Source organism: Fistularia commersonii, chromosome 16 (genome assembly GCF_037954325.1).
Source record: "Fistularia commersonii isolate RoL2024-O1a breed Wild chromosome 16, RoL_Fcom_v1.0, whole genome shotgun sequence".
NCBI classification, from domain to species: Eukaryota; Metazoa; Chordata; class Actinopteri; order Syngnathiformes; family Fistulariidae; genus Fistularia; species Fistularia commersonii.
Window position 1 is genome coordinate 176,618 of NC_141299.1, and position 20,423 is coordinate 197,040.

Genomic DNA, 20,423 nt, shown 5'->3' on the forward strand with positions numbered 1-20,423 from the left:
GCGCGCGTGTGTTTAAAGATGAGGACTATGAGGAAGAGGCTCCACCACACCGCCGTTGGCATGCACACCCGCATGAACTTTGGTAACCGTGGTAACGGGCCAATGCACTTGCACTTGCGGTGGGAGTGTCTACGAGGAGGGGGGCGGTCCACGCCCCGGCTCTCGAGCTGGCTGGCTCGACACTTCATTTCCGTCGCGAGTGAGCGCGAGCCGGAGGTTCGTGGAGAAGAGGAAGAAGAAAGAGAACAAGGAGAAGGAGAAGAATAAGAGGAAGGGAACGGAAACAGTCGTGCCCCCCCCCATCCAAAGCTGTCATGTCAGCCCCGCGCGCCGGCGTAGCGCTCCTCCTGTGCGCCGCCGTGCTGCTGACGCGTGCGCGCCGGAACCCGGAGCATGAGGAGGTGCGGGAGCCCGTCCACGGCGCCAGATGCTTGTCCAGGTGTCTGACGTTGCATGTGACCCAGCTGACCGCCGCCTTCCGGTGCCTGCAGGTAAACACACCTGGTCCCTCCACACATTTAAAACTGTTTGTTTAAAAGTATAAATTTAACATTATTGATCCAAAACTATTTCTTGGTCGCATCACAACTCTTTTGGGTCATGGAGTGGAATATTTGGACAATATCTGGGCTCATTAGGTCAGATGTGCGTTTGCATCTTGTCTGATATGCAAAGCCACTCCTGCCTCACAGCCAGAAGGTCCCTGGTTGGATATCCTGTCTGTGTGGAGCCTCCATGTTCTCCAAAGGTCTGCGTGGGGTTCATCAGACTAAAGAAGGTGTGAATGACAGGGTGAATGATATATGTCTTTATATGATGTTTGAATGAGAGGTTAAATGGTGATATAACTTTATGTGAATGATGGCCTAATTTTTTTTTGCCTAGATATGTGTGAACAACAGGGTGAATATTTTGTCTTGATATGATGTTTGAATGAGAGGGTGAATGGTTGAATGGTTCTCCACAGTGAATCCTCCTTCTCCATCTGACCCTTTTCCTGTATCCTCCTTTCTGACACCACCTAACTTCATATCCTCTCTCAGTATGTCCATAAAGCTATTCCTCTAGACCTCAAATTCCAGCATCCGTCTACCAATATATTCACCATCCCTCCTCTGTACATGACCCAACCATCACAGTCTGGTTTCTCTGACCTTCTCTCCAAAACTTCTAACATGTGCTGTCCCTTTGGTGGACTCATTCCTGATCCTATCCATCCTTGTCACTCCCGAAGAGAATCTCAGCATCTTCATCTCTGATTTCTTTGTCTCCAAATGACCTGAATAATAGAGCGAGAGTGAACAGTTGCTTGTCTTTATATGGCAAGTGAATGATTGAATGGTTGCATGTCTCTAGTTGACGTGTGAATGTGTGTGTGTCCTTAATGTGGCCCTGGGATTGAGCAGTCGAACCCTGCCTCTCGCCCAATAACATCTGGGATGCCAGCGACCTCGAGAGCATAATGAGTGTCATAATAACGAATAATTGAGTGAATCCAAATAAGCCAGCGCATAGCTTTCCTGTGAATTTGCTTATCTCTGTTCCTCTTTCCGCGAGCACTGGCTTTATCAAGCATTTAAAGTTGAAAAGGGCCACAGACAATAGGTGCTTTTTCCCGCCTGAGCTGAAATGAAAGCTGCGTACTCCCGCCTCGCTGCCATCCCAAAACACATCGGCATTTATGTTTTGCATTTAGAAATTAGACTTAATTTCCTTGAGCAACAATAGCCCCTGTGTGTAAACAGATGCGTCAAAGTGCAGATGTATTTGTTTATAGTAGTGGGCTGAAAATCGTCGGTCAGCAAATCTCATGGACGGCGGCTGTTTGTAGTGAGGAATGTCAGATTAAGTGGGGAGGAGGAGGAGGGGGGACATGAGGACGCTACCAAGTTTGAAAAAGCCACTTATCTTTAACGGCTTCAACATGTGCCTGCTGTGTAGTGGGTGGGAAAGTCATTAACCGCAAAGTTCAGGCCCGGTGGCTCGGAGGTGGGACAGATGGGGCTTGCGTATGTCCCTCTAGGAAGTGGTAGCTCGGGGTCTGGTTCTCGGCTATCTAGAGGAGCCACCTGTGCATTGGGTAATGAGGGCGGCCCCTGGATGACTCTCCTCTGTGTCTGTTTAGATTACTGGAATGGAGGTGAGAGAAAGGGAACCTCAGGAAATTGCCTGGTCATGGGATGCTGAGTGTCAAACTGTGGTGGGGAAAAAGACGCAGGGCGGCGAATGTGGCTTTTAGGGTTTTGCTTTCATAGGCGGAGATAAAACATTAATTTATTATTTATTTATGATAAATATTGGATGAATCTGAGTTTCTTTGCCAAGTGTGTCTCTACGGCTTAACGCTTTCATCCCGCATAGAGATGAATGTACCCGCTGGGAAAACAGCAGCATTCAAAAGGGAAAACACAATCTGTCCGTCACACCATGTGTCACAACAACTAATCCCAGATGTATCTCAGAACACTCCAGTGCAACCGTTTTACCTGATTACTCTGACTTGCTCCACCCGAGGGCGGCATTCTAGAGTAGGGGTCAGAGCTCCGGTTCCAGAAGAAACCGGAGGTCCGTGCTTGGATTTCCACATGTGGGGGTTTATGTGTGGAGTCTCCATGCTCTCCATGTGGCTGCGTTGGGTTCCCCCAGGTTCCTCCCACAGTCCAAACACATGCAGAGGAGCTTAATGGAAGACTTTAAACCACATGTCACATCAAGGCCCACGGGCCAAATGTGGTCCTCCACATCATTTTATGTGGCCGACAAGAACGTCTTGATCTAATTGGAATAAAATCTTCTTCTCCTTCTCCTTCTCCTTCTCCTTCTCCTTCTCCTTCTTCTCCTTTTCCTTCTCCTTTTCCTTCTCCTTCTCCTTTTCCTTCTCCTTCTCCTTCACCTCGCTTTTCCCTTAAGGCAGGGGTGTCAAACTCTATTGCACAGGGAGTCAAAATTCAAACACTTTTGGTCGCGGGCCAAACAGGATAAACATTTATTGAAAACCCAAAAACTAAATGTTTTTAGAATATAAATATGAATAAAAACAGACAGAAATATTATTCTGCAATACACTTAAAAAACTTTTCTTTAACATTTTACTCTCCATAAAATATATATCTTGTTCAATTATACAACTTGGAAATAATAACAACTAAACATCGAAATAACATTCAAATTCCTTTGCTTTTATGTCAGTGTATATAATAAATACACTTTCAAATATCCCAAAAGATCTTGCTCTCGAAAATATCTCATGTCAAAATTATACAAGTCAGAAATATGAACACTTTGACATACGTTTTCAAAAATGTCTTTTCTAGTTGTTGTCTCGTGTATCGATTCAATGTCCATTATTTCCCCTGTAACATGCAAATTTGAGTCCACTCCATGGATAAAGATGGCCAATTGTGCAGTATCAGTTATGTTAGTACTTTCATCCACAGCAAGAGAGTAGGCAATAAAGTCTTTGCTTCTTTCACTCAACTGTGTTCTTAAATCAGTGGCCAGCTCGCAAATTTGATTAGCAACCGTATTTCTACTCAGGCTTATATTTGCCAGCGTCTCCTTTTTGTCTGGACATAAGACGTCGAACACTTTGATCATGCAGCTCTTCAGAAATTCTCCCTCGGTAAATAGCTGGGCTGATTTGGCGATCTCTTCTGCAACGATAAAATTTGCTTTCACAGCAGCTTCACTTTCTGAACTTGCACGGGTAAAAAACATTCAGTGAAATGTCAGATTTGTCTTTAACTCTTCTGCTTTTTGTATCTTCTTTCTTCATCCTGGTCTCTCAGGTTATCCTTATGTTTTGTCTCATAGTGCTGTCTCAAATTAAATTCTTTAATTACAGCCTCATTAGCCCCACAAATGAGACACACATAAAGTAAACATATACTCAGCCTCCCATCGGTTTTTAAAGGCTCTGTTTTCAGAATCAACTTTTTTCTTCGGCTTCGTGAGGGGCTATCTTACAGCAACAGAAGCTAAACTTGATTGGCGCAGGAAAAGCGTGGCAAAGTAGCTGAAGCATTGCATTATGGGATCTGTAGTATTTTGCAGTATAGTGTTATCAGCGCTTCATATCGACGGGCCCTTGATAACAATAATGTAAAATGATCTCATGGACCAATTATGAATTCACTGCAATCCAAATTTGGCCCGTGGGCCTTAGTTTGACATATGTGCCTTAAGGGGTCGCCACAGTGAATCAACCTTCTCCATCTAACTCTATTCTCTGTATCCGTCTCTCTCACACCAACTACCTTCATATCCTCTCTCACTACATCCATAAATCGTCTCTTTGATCCTCCTGGAGACCTCCTGCCTAGCAGCTCCAATTCCAGCATCCACCAATATTACCAAAATAATCACTATCCCTCCTCTGTACATAACGGAACCATCTCAGTCTGGCTTTCTGACCTTCTTTCCAAAACATCTAACATGTGGTGTTCCTATGATAGACTCATTCCTGATCCTATCCATCCTGGTCACTCCCAAAGAGAACCTTAGCAGCTTCATCTCTGCGACCTAAGTCAAACGCATGCATTGACCACCAACTACATTTCCCACAATTCATGCTGATCGTGTTACTTGCGAAGTGATGGCATCCCGCCATTAGATTGCAGTGTAACCACATCAATGTGATTTTCAAAAAGTGTAACTGAGAAATACAAACGATCTCTAACTATCCAGAAAGAGAAAAGCTGATGCAGATTGAAGGCTGTTTCAAGAAAGACGGGAAGGCAAATACATATTTGTGCTTCAAGGAGAAGAAGCGGTAAGTCTTTTGTGTTATGAGGCAGTGTCGGTTGTCGAAGAGTAAAATCTACATCCACATTTTGACACCAAACACGGGGCTAAGTATGCCAAAATTAGCCTTCCAGAAAACAGCAAATTGTCAAAGAATTAAAGTAGCAATGTATTTATTGGTAACAGGTTGGGTATTGATGCAGACAAATCTGCAAGGCTGTGTGCAGCCATTTGTTTTTGTCAGCCATCTGTCACACATGTTCTTAGCAGCTCACAATTGTTGGTTTTACTTATTCTATTATTCTGCCCCTCTCAATTGTGACAAAAAGATTTTGAACAGTTAATATTATAGCTTGTGTTGGATTATATTTTTCTTTAACCATTTGGATAGTTTGATCAATGATTAATGGAGTAATGTGAGTTTCTTAACCTGATGATATTAAAAGATTTATGTTGTAACAGAGCAACTAGTAAACTTTTTTTTTTTTTTTACATCTATGCAAATACATTTGGATTTGTCATTTTGGATTTGACTGAGATATTTAACATTAAGGACTAATTACATTAATCTGACATCACATTTGGTTACATTTAGTTATATCTATACTCTTACCGTTACATTTGGCCCTTTGAGGGCAACCATTGTAGCCCTCGGTGAAAATGTGCTCCTTTCCAAACCATCCAAGCATGTGAATGAGAGGGTGGATGGATGTACATCTCTATAACGTTTAAGGGAGTGAATAGTTGCATGTCTACATATAATGTCAGGTCAAGTCAAAAGTTAAAGTCAACTTTATTGTCATACTGCCATATGTTCAAACATACAGAGTAATGCCATTGAAATGGCATTACTCTGTATGTTTGAACTCTAAGACCCGCAGTGCAAAAGTACAAAATCATTTTAAATAGTTTGTTACAAAGAACAATGATGAGTTATGGTTAAGTTTTATTTTTAAGATGGCATGAGTGTTAAGATGCAGTTGCAATAAAAGTGATAGCAGTATGAAAGTGCAGTTGCATCAACAGTTTTGAAGTGCATTTTTTCATATAAGTGAATGAGCATATTCACTGAGTCAATGAGCTCTTCTGGCAGGTACTTGATGTAGGTAATGAGTTCTGCATGCAGGTAATGAGTTCTTCTGGCAGGTACTTGATGTCTCGATGTCTCGAAGCGATGTGTGCCTTGTGTGGTGGGGTGGGTGGATCATGTGTGAATGACTAAGTGAATAATTGTTTGCCTATTTGATGTGTGAATGAGAGGGTTAATGCTTGCATGTCTTATACACTGTTTAAATGAGTGAGTGAATGGTGTATTCCAGTGGTGGGCCGTCAGGGCCTGCAAGGCCTTCTCTGCTGACCTAAAAAATATCTGAATCACATATGTTAATAATATTTTGTCCATGAATACATATTAAATAATTCCAAATAGTCTGTTCACTTCCTTTCATAGCTTTTCCCCTGGCTGTGCCCCTTCCAAACATGTATTTTCATATTAAAGCATTTAACCAATCACATTTTAGCCATCATCTGTTGCCAGGCAGGGTCAAAGTCAAAGAACTCCGCCTTGGGGGGGGAAGGCACACTGCAAATTGTATTGCTGGGAGTGCTTGTTATTTGCCACTGATCGGCATGGTGTTTGGAGCAGCACTGGGTTTGCAAATCTGACTTGCCTAAGTAAGTCAGCAACAAGACACCAATGCACTGCCGGACACTTACAAGCAACTGTGCTTTCCAAAACTTTTGGGGAAACGAGAGTGGATCTACAGCTGAGCGAACAAGCACGCAGGGAAACAGACCTCCACAACGAAAAGGTGAAGACAAATAGGGAAATCCTTAAAAGACTGATAGACTGTGTAATTTTTTTGGGCAAGCAGGTAGTTTCATTTCGGGGACACGATGAACGCGCTGGATCCAAAAACAGAGGAAATTATGTGGAGCTTCTATCTCTCATTGCTGAGAGCAATACGGATTTACAGTACCACCTGTCCACTAATAAAGTGTTTAGTGGGACGTCAGGAAAAATACAGTACAACCGAATCATTACTATTGCTGAAGTGATGGGAGAAGAGATAAAAAGCGAAGTTAAAAAAGCACCGTTTGTCTCTGTTATGGTGGACGAGACGACTGACGCGAGTAATGCAGCGCAGCTCGCACTGGTCCTGCGTTACGTAACGGGCACAGGTGTCAAGGAGCGGTTTGTCAGATTTGAGGATGTTTACCAGTGGGAAGCATGCTGATGACATTGCAGGACTAATCATCCGATTTTTGGTGGAAAATGAATGTCTGGGTAAAGTTTTGGGACATTGTTTTGACAACGCAGCAGTTATGTCTTCTGGATTAAATGGGGTGCAAGCTAAAATTAAGGAGAGAGCACCTTTGGCTTTATTCACACAATGTTACGCACATCGGCTCAATTTAGTACTGACTCAGGGGGCCTCAAAGCTTAAAGAATGCAAGATCTTTTTCGGCCACCTCAATGGCCTTGCGTGCGCCTAGGTGATCTAGAAAAAAACTGCTAGATGAAATCTGCCAGCGGCGTCTCCCTCGTGTGACACCAACACGGTGACAGTACACATCCAGACTGGTCAATACAGTATTTAACAAGAAAGATGCTCTGATGTAACTATTTGATCACATTCTGGAGCATCATGACGGTATGATGAGGACTCAGTACGCTGTGCTGATGGATTTAAAGCGCATTTGGATGATTTTGAGTTATGCTGTTCTATTTCACACATTTAATGGCATTTTTGAGTATTCAGACGAGCTCCTTTTAATACTACAGGACAAAAAATTGGATGTAAATTTTTGTTTGGCTAGGGTAAAGGAGTTTTGTGACACCGTTGAGCGAGAGAGAAGCCGATACGAGGATCTCTACGAGGCCACAGAAAGCACCGTAGGCGCTCCGAGCGCACGAAGAAGGCAAGCACAAGATCCTTGCGCGCACTATCACCAACTCCACGGCAGGATTCTGGACAATATTATTTGCCAGACACAGACAAGATTTCTAGACCACGAAAAACTGATGTTTGTCACCCTCCTCGACCCCCAGAAGTTTCGGGAATACAAGAAAGGTTTCCCGCAAGCAGCCTTCTCCAGCTTAACACAGAGCCATGGAACACTTTTCAATCTGTCTTGGCTAAAAACCTGCACACCTGCACATCCGCCGGACGGATGTGCAGGTGAGGGGGTTCCGGCCCAGAGCCGAGGAGGCTTGGTCATTTTATACCATCGCCTCAACTGTCGCGTTTATTTCCTAATAAGGACTTGTTTTACACACTCTTGGAATTTGGGCACTTGGGGTGCCGGGCTGCGCCCCGGACAAAGCCACAGGGTGTGTGATCAATTACCTGCGGGGGTGACCGGGGAGAGAGTTGGGCATCCCTTTGTCGTCACGTGATGCGCTCCCGCGGGCCAATTTTAACACTACGCAAGTTGTCTATCTGCGATGCACCTCTCTTTATACTGCATTTCTGCTTTATAAGATATTTTTTTATAGCCATAAACTAATTATTGGGGGGGGGGGGTCAACAAGTTGCCGGTCTATATAAAGCGGCTTCTCATTAACCAAAAAGCTGCAGCGCTCAGGCGGGGGGGATTGATTTGGACCACTATTGAAGGCCTAGGTGTAAAATGCACAGCCCGCCACTGGATTTGAGTGATTTTGACATATATTGTGCACAATCATGTCCTATTCAACATACTTCAGTACCAGAAACCAGCCTGAAAGAATTCATTAGTTTTTCCCACTTTGTACCAAACACGCGTCAACTCGGTGATATAAGCACATTGTGACCACATGGCTATATCTTTTGAACCTGAAGCTGGATTACAGTAATTTTGACATACATTGTGCAGAATCATGTCCTATGCGACATATTTCAGCACCAGACACCAGCTTGAAAGACTCCATTAGTTATTTACACTTTGTACCAAAAAAAGCTTCAAGTCGGTGAGATAAGCACTTTTTGACCACATGGCTATATCTTTTGAACCTGTGGCTGGATTTGAATGATTTTGACATATATTGTGGAGAATCATCTCCTATACAACATATTTCAGCACCAGAAACCTGCTTAATGGAATTCATTAGTTATTCACTCTTTGTACCATAACGCTTCAACTCGGTGAGATAAGCACTTTTCGACCAAATGGCTTTATCTTTTGAAGTTGTGGTTGGATTTGAATGATTTTGATATAAATTGCGCAAAATCGTCTCCTATACGACTTATTTCAGCACTAGACATCAGCTTGAACCAAGTCATTAGTTTTTTCCACTTTGTACCAAAAATGCTTCAACTTGGTGAGATAAGCACTTTTTGACCACATGGCTATATCTTTTGAACCTGGGGGGGAGGGGGGGGGGAGTGAGTCGGACCACTACTGATGGCCGAGGTGTAAAATACACGGCCCGCCACTGGTGTATTCCCCATATAACCTGTGAATGAGAGTGAATATGTCTGCATGCGGCTCTATGATTGGTCAAGGGTTAACCCGCCTCTCAACCAATCATAGCTGGGATAGGCTCCACTCTGATTGCAAGGAAAATGCTGTAGATAATGAAAGAATTAATGAACGAACACTTGAATTAATCCACAATAACACTCACACACACACACACACACACACACACACACACACACACACATATATATATATATATATATATATATATATATATATATATATATATATATATATTCGTCTTTCGTTCTTTCGGCTTTTCCCTTCAGGGGTCACCACAGTTAATCAACTTTCTCCATCTAACCCTATTCTCTGTATCCTCCTCTCTCACACCAACCACCTTCATATCCTCTCTCATTATGTACATAATTCTTCTCTTTGGTGTTCCTCGAGACCTGCCTGGCAGCTCCAATTCCAGCAACCGTCTACCAACATAATCACTATCCCTCCTTTGGACATGACCAAACCATCTCAGTCTGGCTTCTCTGACCTTCTCTCCAATACATCTAACTTGTGCTGCTCCTCTGAAAGACTGATTTCTGATCCTATCCATTCTGGTCACTCCCAAAGAGAACCTCAACATCTTCATCTCTGCAACTTCTAGTTCTGCTTCCTTTCTTTTGGTCATTGTAACTGCTTCAGGCCATACAGCATCGCTGATCTCACCACTGTCTTGTACACCTTTCCTTTCATTCTGGCCCATATTCTTCTATCACATAGTACCCCTGACACTTTTTTCCACCCATTCCAACCTGCTTGAACCCGTCTCTTCACCTCTTTACCACACTCTCTGTTGCTCTGGACTGTTGACCCCAAGTACCTGAAATCCTCCTGCTTCTTGATCTCCACTCCCTGTAGCCTCACTGTTCCACCTGAGTTCCTCTCATTCACACACATATATTTTGTCTTTCTGCTACTAACTTTCATTCCTCTCCTTTCCAGAGCATACCTCCATCTCTCTAGATTTTCAGATTTTTCTCAGCCTGTTTTCTGTTCTCACTACAGATCACAATGTCATCTACAAACATCATAGTCCATGGGGATTCCTGTCTTGATTTCTGTCTGTCATCATCTGGAAGCTCACCCTGACCAACCAGACCCTTTCTCAACTTCCTTTTCACCAGAGTCATCCTACACACCACCATCCTATACTGTCTGGCTGCACAGTCACCTACAACTACTTTGCAGTCACTGATCTCTTTCAGGTTACCTCGTTTATATCCAACATGTCCTTTGAAGTCTGCACCAGTTACCTCTCTCTCATTTCTGGGGATATTCTGCATCACTTCAACTAACTCATTCCAGAACTTCTCCTTCTTTTCAAATTCACATCCCACCTGCGGGCCATCGCCACTAACAACATTGAGCATCACACCTTCAATTTCCAGTTTCAGTCTCATAAGTCTATTCTTTTCTCCTCCAGAATGTTCCTAACAAATTTCTCCTTCAAGGTAACTCCTACTCCATTTCTCTTCTTGTCAGTACCATAATAGTACAACTTAAAGCCCCCTAAGCTTCAAGCCTTACTTCCTTCCACCTGGTCTCCTGGATACACAGTATATCCATTTTCCTTCTCTGCATCATGTCAACTAACTCTACCTTTTCCTGTCATAGTCCCGATATTCAAAGTTCCTACTCTCAGTCCCAGGCTCATTCCTTTCCTCCTCTCTCTTAGCTTCCGAACATGCCCTCCTCCTCTTCTTCTTCTTTGACCCACAGTAGCCCAAATTCCACACGTACCTTGTAGGTCATCAGATCATCGGTACCAATGACGATTGTTGTTAACCCGGTTCTTGACCAATCCGGTATGATCTGGTTATTATGGTTGATTTGCATGTTTGGTTTTGCCAAAAGTTTTTTGCCGTATGCCCTTCACACTATGGCTTTGTGTGGCTTCTGTTTTTGGTGTGTGAGTTTATGTGTAGCCCATATAAAGTGAGTCACCGCTTTTCTATTTACACCTCTCTCTCTCTCTTCTTCCCTGGGTTTTGTACTACTTGTACGCTATCACAGCTTAATCATAGCATTTTTTCTGAGCGCAAACATGTTAGTTTGTTGTCACAGTCCGTGTAAACACCTAAAAATACTTCTAAATGTATGCAAAAAAAAAAAGGAAAAAAATTGGGAAAACACCAGCCTCATCTGTGGATTGCGAGATTAGATTAGACCGCCTGTCATGAACATTCACAGGTCGGCGGCGCTGACAAGCGGATCCATGGCGGTCACGTCCAAGGCCGGCAGCTGGACGATGGACGATTGTAGCTAACAGATGACAAACAACGAAAGCATCAAATTTGAGCAGGGCCGATTTCATTGTGTTTTCAACGACAACACAATTAGATAAAAAGCGGTGTAGCATTTAATTGCTGTGTTTAACACGTGATGCCTTCAACCAGTACCACCATCAGCTGATTTTCAAGGGATGGAGTTTTCAAGTTGTATTTATTTTAGCCACTTTGTGTATTTACGTTTGTATTTGTTACTCTGGATTAGAAGAGCAGCCCTGCCGTCAGGTTTAGAGGCACTGAGGAGAAGCCTAGAGGTAGCAGGGATGAAGATGTGGATCAGGAATGAGTCCATTGTATGTGTTTAGATGTTCTGTAGATAAAAGTGGTGGTTTGGATGTGGATAGAGGAAGGATGGTGAACATCTGGGTAGATGGATGCCAGGCAGTATGTCTGGAGGATGACCAGAGGTTTATGGATGGGCAGGAAATTAGTTGGTAAGAGGAGATGATTCCCCCTGGTAACGTCAAGCAAGAAGAATATATTTCCAATTAAATTGCACAGAGATGGAAAGACGAGCTAACATTGGCTGTCATTGGATTGCTGGAATCCGGGATGGACGGCGGTGAAACCAAGAGGAGTTCTGAGAAATGGTCACATCCTGGATGCAGGTGAAGAGGCTGTCCAAGGGCAGGGCAACATGTTGAAAACCATATCCAGCATCCGTTGCTCACTTGCCTGTTGTGGTTATCACTCCTCGACAACAAACATCTTCCCTTTGAGCAGAGCGTCCGATGACGGGCCAGCTTTCCATCCCTTGTGCAGCTTCATCTCCTCATGGTGGCATTGAACCCAAAGACAGAAGATGACAATGAAGATGATGATGGTGCAACAGGCAAATGCAGATTTGAGGCTTTCTAACTATTACTTTGTTGTGACGCTTGTTGTTTACAGGATGTTGAGCACTGCCTATGTAAATAATGACACACACACGCGAACGCATGCACTCACATACACGGCTGTGCATGCTAATTTAGGGCATCTGTCAGGAATCTTTAGACCTCAAATTTTGGGCTTTTTGGGAAGAGTTTTACTTTCGGTTGAAGGGAAGTTGGTCATATGTTTCAGCCGTGTGTATGTTTCTACAGGCACGCGCGCGCACATGCATATGCTGTAGCTGTGTTTCTGGTCATCTGGGGCTGATTAGCAGAGTTAATGCCTCGTGTTAAATAGACTCTACTGCGGCTTACCGCGAATACCGACCACAACACACACACAGAGATAATACACACATACACGCATACACACTCTCTTTCTTTCTTTGTGTCTCCTACATCCCTGCATCTGGCATCTGGTCATTTAAATTTCACTCCCTTTCAAATGCTGAAGTGTGTCAGCAGCCATGTGTGTGTTCTGTATTCTATACAGCATGTTCATCTCCACCACAGCATCCAGCAATATCATGTTCTTATTCTACATCATCAATTTAGCTGTGTAAGACCTTTGGTTTGAGTGTTTCTTTTCATCCCCTATCGCAGATGAATCCTGGAAAAAAAATTTAAACCCCATTTTTATGAAACCTTCAAAAAAAAATCACTTGAGATTGTCAGCTTATATTTATATATGTATTTTTGATGGTGAAATGTGTCTGTAGTCAAATATCAAGGTCATTTTCACCCATAATCATTTACAAGTACACACACACACACACACACACACACACACACACACACACACACACACACACACAAAAGTTGGTGCAGCTATTCAATATACTGTATTAACCAACACACACACACACAGACACACACACACCCTTTTGAACCCCATTTTGACCACTGTTTATAGCCGCTCGGCACACATGCCCATATTGCTCCGCTTTGATTGGCTCTGACAGCAAATATGTCCCTTGAGATTGACGGAAGATAGGCGTGTGTGTGTGTGTGTGTGTGTGTGTGTGTGTGTGTGTGTGTGTGTGTGTGTGTGTGTGTGTGTGTGTGCGTGTGTGTGTGTGTGTGTGTGTGTTTTAGATTGCAGACACGTAGAAAGAAAGCAAGAAACAACAAGTGACAGGGGTGGGTCAGGGGAAACAAGGCAGAGAAAGTGAAAGAGGGGATGAAGATGAAGATGTGACGCAGCTCCATGTCTGCTCTGTGAAAATCTGGAGATGTTTATTTTCCCCAGCCCGAGTGGAGGACCCGCAGTATTTCATCACGACCACTCAAGAGCCATAGTCGGGCGTGGCAGGGGGGGATTGGCTGGACGAGAGGAGAAAAGAGAGAAACAGCAGGACTGCACAAATTGAAGACAGAGAGAGCGACAGAGTGTGCCTTGCTCTTGGGTTACCTGATTCTCCTCTGAAAAGACGTGAGGAGGGGGAACTCAAACAGTTCATCCCGTCCTCCTGGAGCATGGCAGGGAAGTTGGGCCAATCACTGAGCAGTAAGAACGCGGGGCACATATCAGGTTTTAAAAAGCCACCAGAATAAAAGATCAGGCGCTCTGAGCCGACAATATCATAAAGACATTCTTGGAAATTTCTGGGAATCTGAAACCTGAGCCTAAACTGTTAAAAACAATGAGATACTACCCTGGCAACTAAATCATTCAATGAGTCAATCTGCAGATCAGCTCTGACCCCCTCCTCCCTGCCCCTCTTCCCCCTTCAGGCTTTTTTCCAAGGGCTTCAACCCTGCGTAGCCAATCACAAACAGTTATCAAATGACAGATTTAATATAAGGATTGGCTGGTGGCCAGAGAGGAACAAATATGGCTCCAGAAACGCCTGATGCGGTGTCTGGTGCGGCGAGAACTGTCACCGCTGAACCTGGAGGTTTTATTTACCATAAAAGCTAACAAAAACGCACATCCAGTGGACTTCCAACAGCCTCTCGTGGAAGCCGTCGTGTGGTTTTACAGCCCTCGCTGACGCTCACTAGAAATTTGAAGTCAGATGAGGGAGAGGAGACTGGACCGCCACAGCCGAGGACCAACGTGGTGTCAGGCAAGTGAAATATATCACTCTGCCATAAAAAAGAAAAAGAGAACCTGTCCAGAACACTAGAAGTCTAAGAGTTCATGTGCATGTGGAGTTGATGTATTACTCCACTGCAAGCTCTCATTGGTGTCTCACAACGCACGTTTTAGCCCCTTTATTATTGCAGGAATGTTGTCCAGACAACAATGTTGTCCTACAACTTTTGAAGGAAACAGGCTGTTTCTTGATGCATTGGGGCAGCAGAGGAACCAGACATGGACCTTCAGCTGCTAGAACCATCTTTGCTCCTACTCCTTTTTACGCTTCCACAGGAACTCATAGGTGTTTGGTGATTGGTGGAACTCATAAGCAACGCCCATTACCAGATCTGCTGATTCCACTTGGACCAATTACCCGAGTGTGCAGGACACCAGCTAATGGTTGGATCTTGTCCTTCAGGAAGTTCCTGCAGAAAGTATAATGCATGGCCCCTTTTTCACTGCAGGAACTATTTCCAGTTCATAGAACCTTTTCAGGAACCACTGCTTCTTTGTGCACTGGGACAGCAGAGGAATCAGGACCATGGACCTTCAGCTGCTAGAACCATCTTTGCTCCTATTCCTTTTTACGCTTCCACAGGAACTGATAGGTGTTGGTGGAACTCAAAAACCACGGCCAATACCACGGATCTATTGATCATGCTTGGACCTGCTTGTGTGCGTCTGGTCATTCTCCAACTGCATTACCTGAGTGTGCAGATCACTAGCCAGACCTTCTCCTTCAGGATGTTCCTGCAGAGAGTAGAATCCATGACCCCTTTCTCACTGGGGGAACTGTTTCCAGTTCCGAGAACTTTTGAAGGAACCAGGCTATTTCTTGGTGCATTGGAACAGCAGAGGGACCAGGGACATTGACCTCAGCTCCAAGAACCATCTCAGCCCCTACTCCGAGGCAGGGCCTTCTCACAGTTCCACAGAACGTGCCTGGTAGTGCTGGACCCGTCTCTTCACCTCTTTTCCACACTCTCCGCTGCTCTGGACTGTTGACCCCAAGTACCTGAAATCCTCTAGCTTCCTGATCTCCACTCCCTTGAGAAAGGTTGCCATGAGGTATCCTTTAGCTCTGTAATGCTGCCCCAGGATGAATATTAACAATATGGGGTGTTTTCCTATAATGGGTGCGGATGCCAAAATTGTTTATGTTTTTTCTGGAAGATCCAAGTATCCAACGCCAGGCTCCATGGCCAGGCTCCATGCGGGGAGTCCCAGTGAAACCAACGCGGCTCTCAGATGTTCCGACCTTCAAAATACAAAGAGAACCCACAATTGACCCGAGAACTCTCTGATTGTTTTCACATTTTCACCCTCAGGGATAAGTATTTTAATTTGGCGAGTTGTCAGCCATCTCGGTTTCCTCTGAGCGTGGACAGATCCGGTCCCACGTCCCGTATTTTTCTTCTGGAGACTCATTTATCCCAGGCCTTTTATTAACATACGTCCTCTCTGTCTCCCTTTCCAGAGTGACCATGTTCTTGGTTGGTGTGAAAACCACAGGCGCTGTGCACAGGTAGGTGTACAAACTGCGACCGTTACCGTGACCGTCAGCGACGTGTGAATGCGTGCACAGACGGCCAAGACTGATCCTGCTATCAGCGGTGAACTGACAAGGAGGGTGAAATGATCAAGAAACATGCCACTACGCATAACAAGATAAGATAAACTTAATTGATCCCCATATGGGAAATTAATTTGTCACAGCAGCATAACAGTTTTAGTGTCAATGAATATGAATATGAATATAAGTAGAGAACAATCAGAACACAATTAGAAGATGGCAAAAGACATCCATAAATAAATAAACAGTAAAGAGAACAACAACATCAAAAATAAGAATGGACAACAGAATGGAAGAAAAAGAAAAAAAAGCAAGAGTGAAAAATAGACAACCAAAACAAAAACAAAAAGGATGAGAACATAAACAGAGTGACAATAGTCATAACAAAAATAAAGAAATTTAACACGTACTTTTACTTTGGTTCCTTCTGATACACTAATATTGAAGTTACCGTATTTTTTCAGATTATACGTCGCTCACCAGACAAACATGCATAATAAGGAACGAAAAAAACATATATAAGTCGCACTGGGGTATAAGTCGCATTTTTGGGGGAAATTCAATTGATAAAATCCAACACCAAAAATAGACATTTCATCTTGAAAGGCAATTTAAAATAAAAATAGAATAGAGAACAACAGGCTGAATAAGTATAGCCTAGTATAGCCTATATGACGCATAAACTGCGAACTGAGAACGTGCCTGGTAGGCTATGCTCATGTAACATATTACGCTAAGAGTCATTGAAATTACTATAGCATCTAGCACATGCTACAACCAAACAATCAGTGTCATTCTTAATTTCTCAATCCAACGAAATCTTCTCCTTCGGTGTCACGTCTGAACAACTCCGCCAACTCCGAAGGTAGACAATGTGTCGCTTCCTCTTCTACCGGTACGTGGCTTACGTCGGAGTCATCGTCAGTTGCAGTTCCAATTATTCCAGCCTTTCTGAATCCCAACAGGATGGTGTCCTTGCCCTGATAGAGGAGCTTTTGCGTTGCATGAAGCAGTAACACCAAAGTCAAAGTCATTTATATTCATCTCCTTGGGAACTACCTGGGTGTGAAGACGCAACTGTACTGTTGACAAGCCTCTCCCGGCAGCACGTTGTTCAAGCACCCATGCGTGAACTCGTTCATCTAACTGTGGCCACCTAGCTTTTAGCCCGCGATTAGCTTTTTTAGTTTTCTTCATTTCAGTAAGAGTAACCTCCGCTTACAAGTCGCTTACAAGTTTCTCACTAACTTCAAACTTTCTTTCTGCTGCTCGATGGCCGTTTTCGGCTGCATATTTCACTACTTCCGGCTTGTAACCTGCAGAATATGATTTTCTTTTTGGTGCCATTTTTGTTCAGCCCTTCTCAGTTGTTTTTATAAGTTACAGCGAATGTTGCAATGATCAATTTTCATAGGTACAGAAGGTAGCATCTTTTTTTAACAACACACTTCTACCATGACCCGCCCCCGCTGAATTTTGATTGGTTGGTGTGTGTGTGTGTGTGTGTGTGTGTGTGTGTGTGTGTGTGTGTGTGTGTGTGTCTGTGAGATGATCACTGATATATTAAAGACACACATGCAGACACAGACAGACACACATCAGAGCAAGAGAGCTTAATAATTTCACACATAAGTCGCTCCAGAGTATTAGTCGCAACCCCGATGACATTGTGATCTGTAGTGAGAGCAGACAATAGGTAGAGGAAAATCTAGAGAGGTGGAGGTACGCTCTGGAAAGGAGAGGAATGAAAGTTAGTCACAGCAAGACAGAATATATGTGTGTGAATGAGAGGAACTCGGGTGAAATGGTGAGGCTACAGGGAGTGGAGATCAAGAAGCTGGAGGATTTCAGGTACTTGGGGTCAACAGTCCAGAGCAACGGAGAGTGTGAAAAAGAGGTGAAGATACGGGTACAAGCAGTTTGGAATGGGTGGAGAAAAGTGTCCGGGGTACTATGTGATAGAAGACTATCGGCCAGAATAAAAGGAAAGGTGTACAAGACAGCGGTGAGACCAGCGATGCTGTATGGCCAAGAAACTGTTACAATGACCAAAAGACAGCAGGCAGAACTAGAGGTTGCAGAGATGAAGATGTTGAGGTTCTCTTTGGGAGTGACCTAGATGGATAGGATCAGGAATGAGTCTTTCAGAGGAACAGCACATGTTAGATGTTTTGGAGAGATGGTCAGAGAAGCCAGACTGAGATGGCTGAGATGTACATAGGAGGGATAGAGAATATATTGGTAGATGGATACTGGAATTGGAGCTGCCAGGCAGGAGGTCTCGAGGAAGACCATAGAGAAGATTTATGGACGTAGTGAGAGAGGATATGAAGGTAGTTGGTGTGAGAGAGGAGGATACGGAGAATAGGGTTAGATGGAGAAAGTTGATTCGCTGTGGCAACCCCTGAAGGGAAAAGCCGAAAGAAGAAGAAGAAGACTTTCCATGCAAATTATTTTTGGCTCCTGTTTCTGGATGTTCTCACAGCTCCCTGGCCAGTCCCATGTTGAACTCACAGACAGTCAATGTACCGCGAACCCACAAAAACTAAAACTTTCATACTTCATTGCAACACACATGATCCTCAGCATAATGCTCAATGAGGGTACAGGATAATTCCTGGCTTCAACGCCGTTAGCATGGGAAGGATCCTTTTTTTTTTGTTGGTTTTTTGATTGGATGGCAGAAACCTTCACAGATCTCCTGCCTGCAGCCGAGACACGGAGAGGAAACATCAGACGGTGGACTTCATTAGAGTTGCTGAACTCTTGACAAACCGTGGAATAGTGAATTGATGCGCTCTGCGTGTGGGTTCAGGAGTTCAGGAAACTTTCCCCAGCTGGAAGCGCACCTGAGCAGTATTTCATTTTATCTTGCTCCGTTCCCCCAGGGTCTTGCTACAAATTCACATTGCAGTCGGACAAAAGGACAAAGCCCGACGCCGGCCGCTCCTTGTGATGCGGAGCTCAGAGGAAAGTGTTTTAGGGTTGGCGAGGGTTAACACGGTGAAGAGCACATCCTCCTCAAAGCCGCCATTGGCAGGCACCACCTCTCATTCACCCTCTGTCTGCAAAGAAAACACATAAGTTTTGTGAACATTGGAGAAGCTCCCATATCCATCTTTGGTGTAAGTGTTTCTATTCCCGTTAGCCCCGGGAATAGAAACACTTACATTTTTCATGTAAGGAGAAGGTTCATCGTGGATGCAGGCTTTAGTCTCAACAACAACAACAACAACAACAACAATAACAACAACATTCGAGGCCGTAACGAGTTTCAAGTGGCCTTCCTGCTCATGCCAGGTTTGTGCCTTACGCTTTTCCACTGGCAGACTTAAAACTGGTTGTTGGAAGCAGATCTTAAGATCCATAGGAACTGACAGTGGGGGTGGCCGAGTAAGAGCATCTGAACTTCCATCTGGACACCAGGTTGGCCTTGAGCTGGAAGTGCTGACTGGCAGCTGCCCTTGTAGCATCTGGTGGGAGCGTCTTGGAGCATCCAGTGGGAGCCAACGTCGTGCAAACCACAGGTTTCCTCTCAGACTCCTTTTGTTTTAATTGCAACGTTTTTGATTCTTGCCATTTTACAATATGTTGAAAGGGGGAGCAGTCATTTGTACACGTCTGCATGGCAGGCCAGCAAAAATAAATTAGCACAGAAACACATCCATCCTCGTCCCCTGTCACCCCTGCCAATATGAATCAAAAATGATGAATTACGCCGGGGGACGATGGCCAAGGGTGTCACCATATTTTCAAGGAGTTGGTGAACAAGTACCTGCGACTCGCCGCCCGCCTCGTCACGTTTTCGGCGAGCAAACAAAACACCGCCTCAATTGTTCAGTGTTTGGTTCCTTTGTTCGTTCACGTAACATTTAGATAAAACGAGATCAACCCGCTGAACCTCAGAGGGACCGATGAGAATGAGCTGAAATGTTAGAGGCTGACCAAAACATGGCTTTATTTATAGACATATTATGCTCCTTTCTAGCCTCAACTACTGTCAGGGTTTTGACATTGTTTTATGGAACACTGACTTGGAATTAGGATGGAGGTTCCTGGTCCTTTTATTCTGTAGCCCGGTCTAAAATTTCATTACAGACCATACAGGCTAAAATGTAAATATGTTTTAACATTTAAGTAAAATTAAATAAGACTGAAATGGCAGTAAAACATTTAATATTTCATGCTTAAAATGTGTTCACAAATGGTTAAAAACAAGGTTTAATCTTATCTAAGGTTTTTGTCATTTATTTGGGAATCGTGCTTTTAATCGCCGCAAGCTTGTGTGAAACGTACAGCTCAACAAGTTCAGATACAAACTAAAGCACATGTTAAGTGTCAATATGGTATTTTCGTTAATTGTATTGGTTGATGTAAACTTAGTTTCCAATCCCATGCGT

The 20,423-nt window shown here is 43.9% G+C and overlaps 1 protein-coding gene across 2 annotated transcripts in view; it reads left to right on the plus strand.

Annotated features, from left to right (window-relative positions):
• Positions 1–210: 210 nt before the first annotated feature.
• The window catches only part of anos1b (anosmin 1b), a 71,964-nt gene continuing 51,751 nt past the window's right edge, over positions 211–20,423 (plus strand). For both annotated transcript variants that reach the window (XM_086161773.1, XM_086161774.1), the window contains exons 1-2: positions 211–491; positions 15,928–15,975. In XM_086161773.1, the coding sequence (XP_086017899.1) occupies positions 315–491; positions 15,928–15,975 (225 nt within the window). In that variant the 5' untranslated portion in view covers positions 211–314. The remainder of the gene's footprint in view (positions 492–15,927; positions 15,976–20,423) is intronic.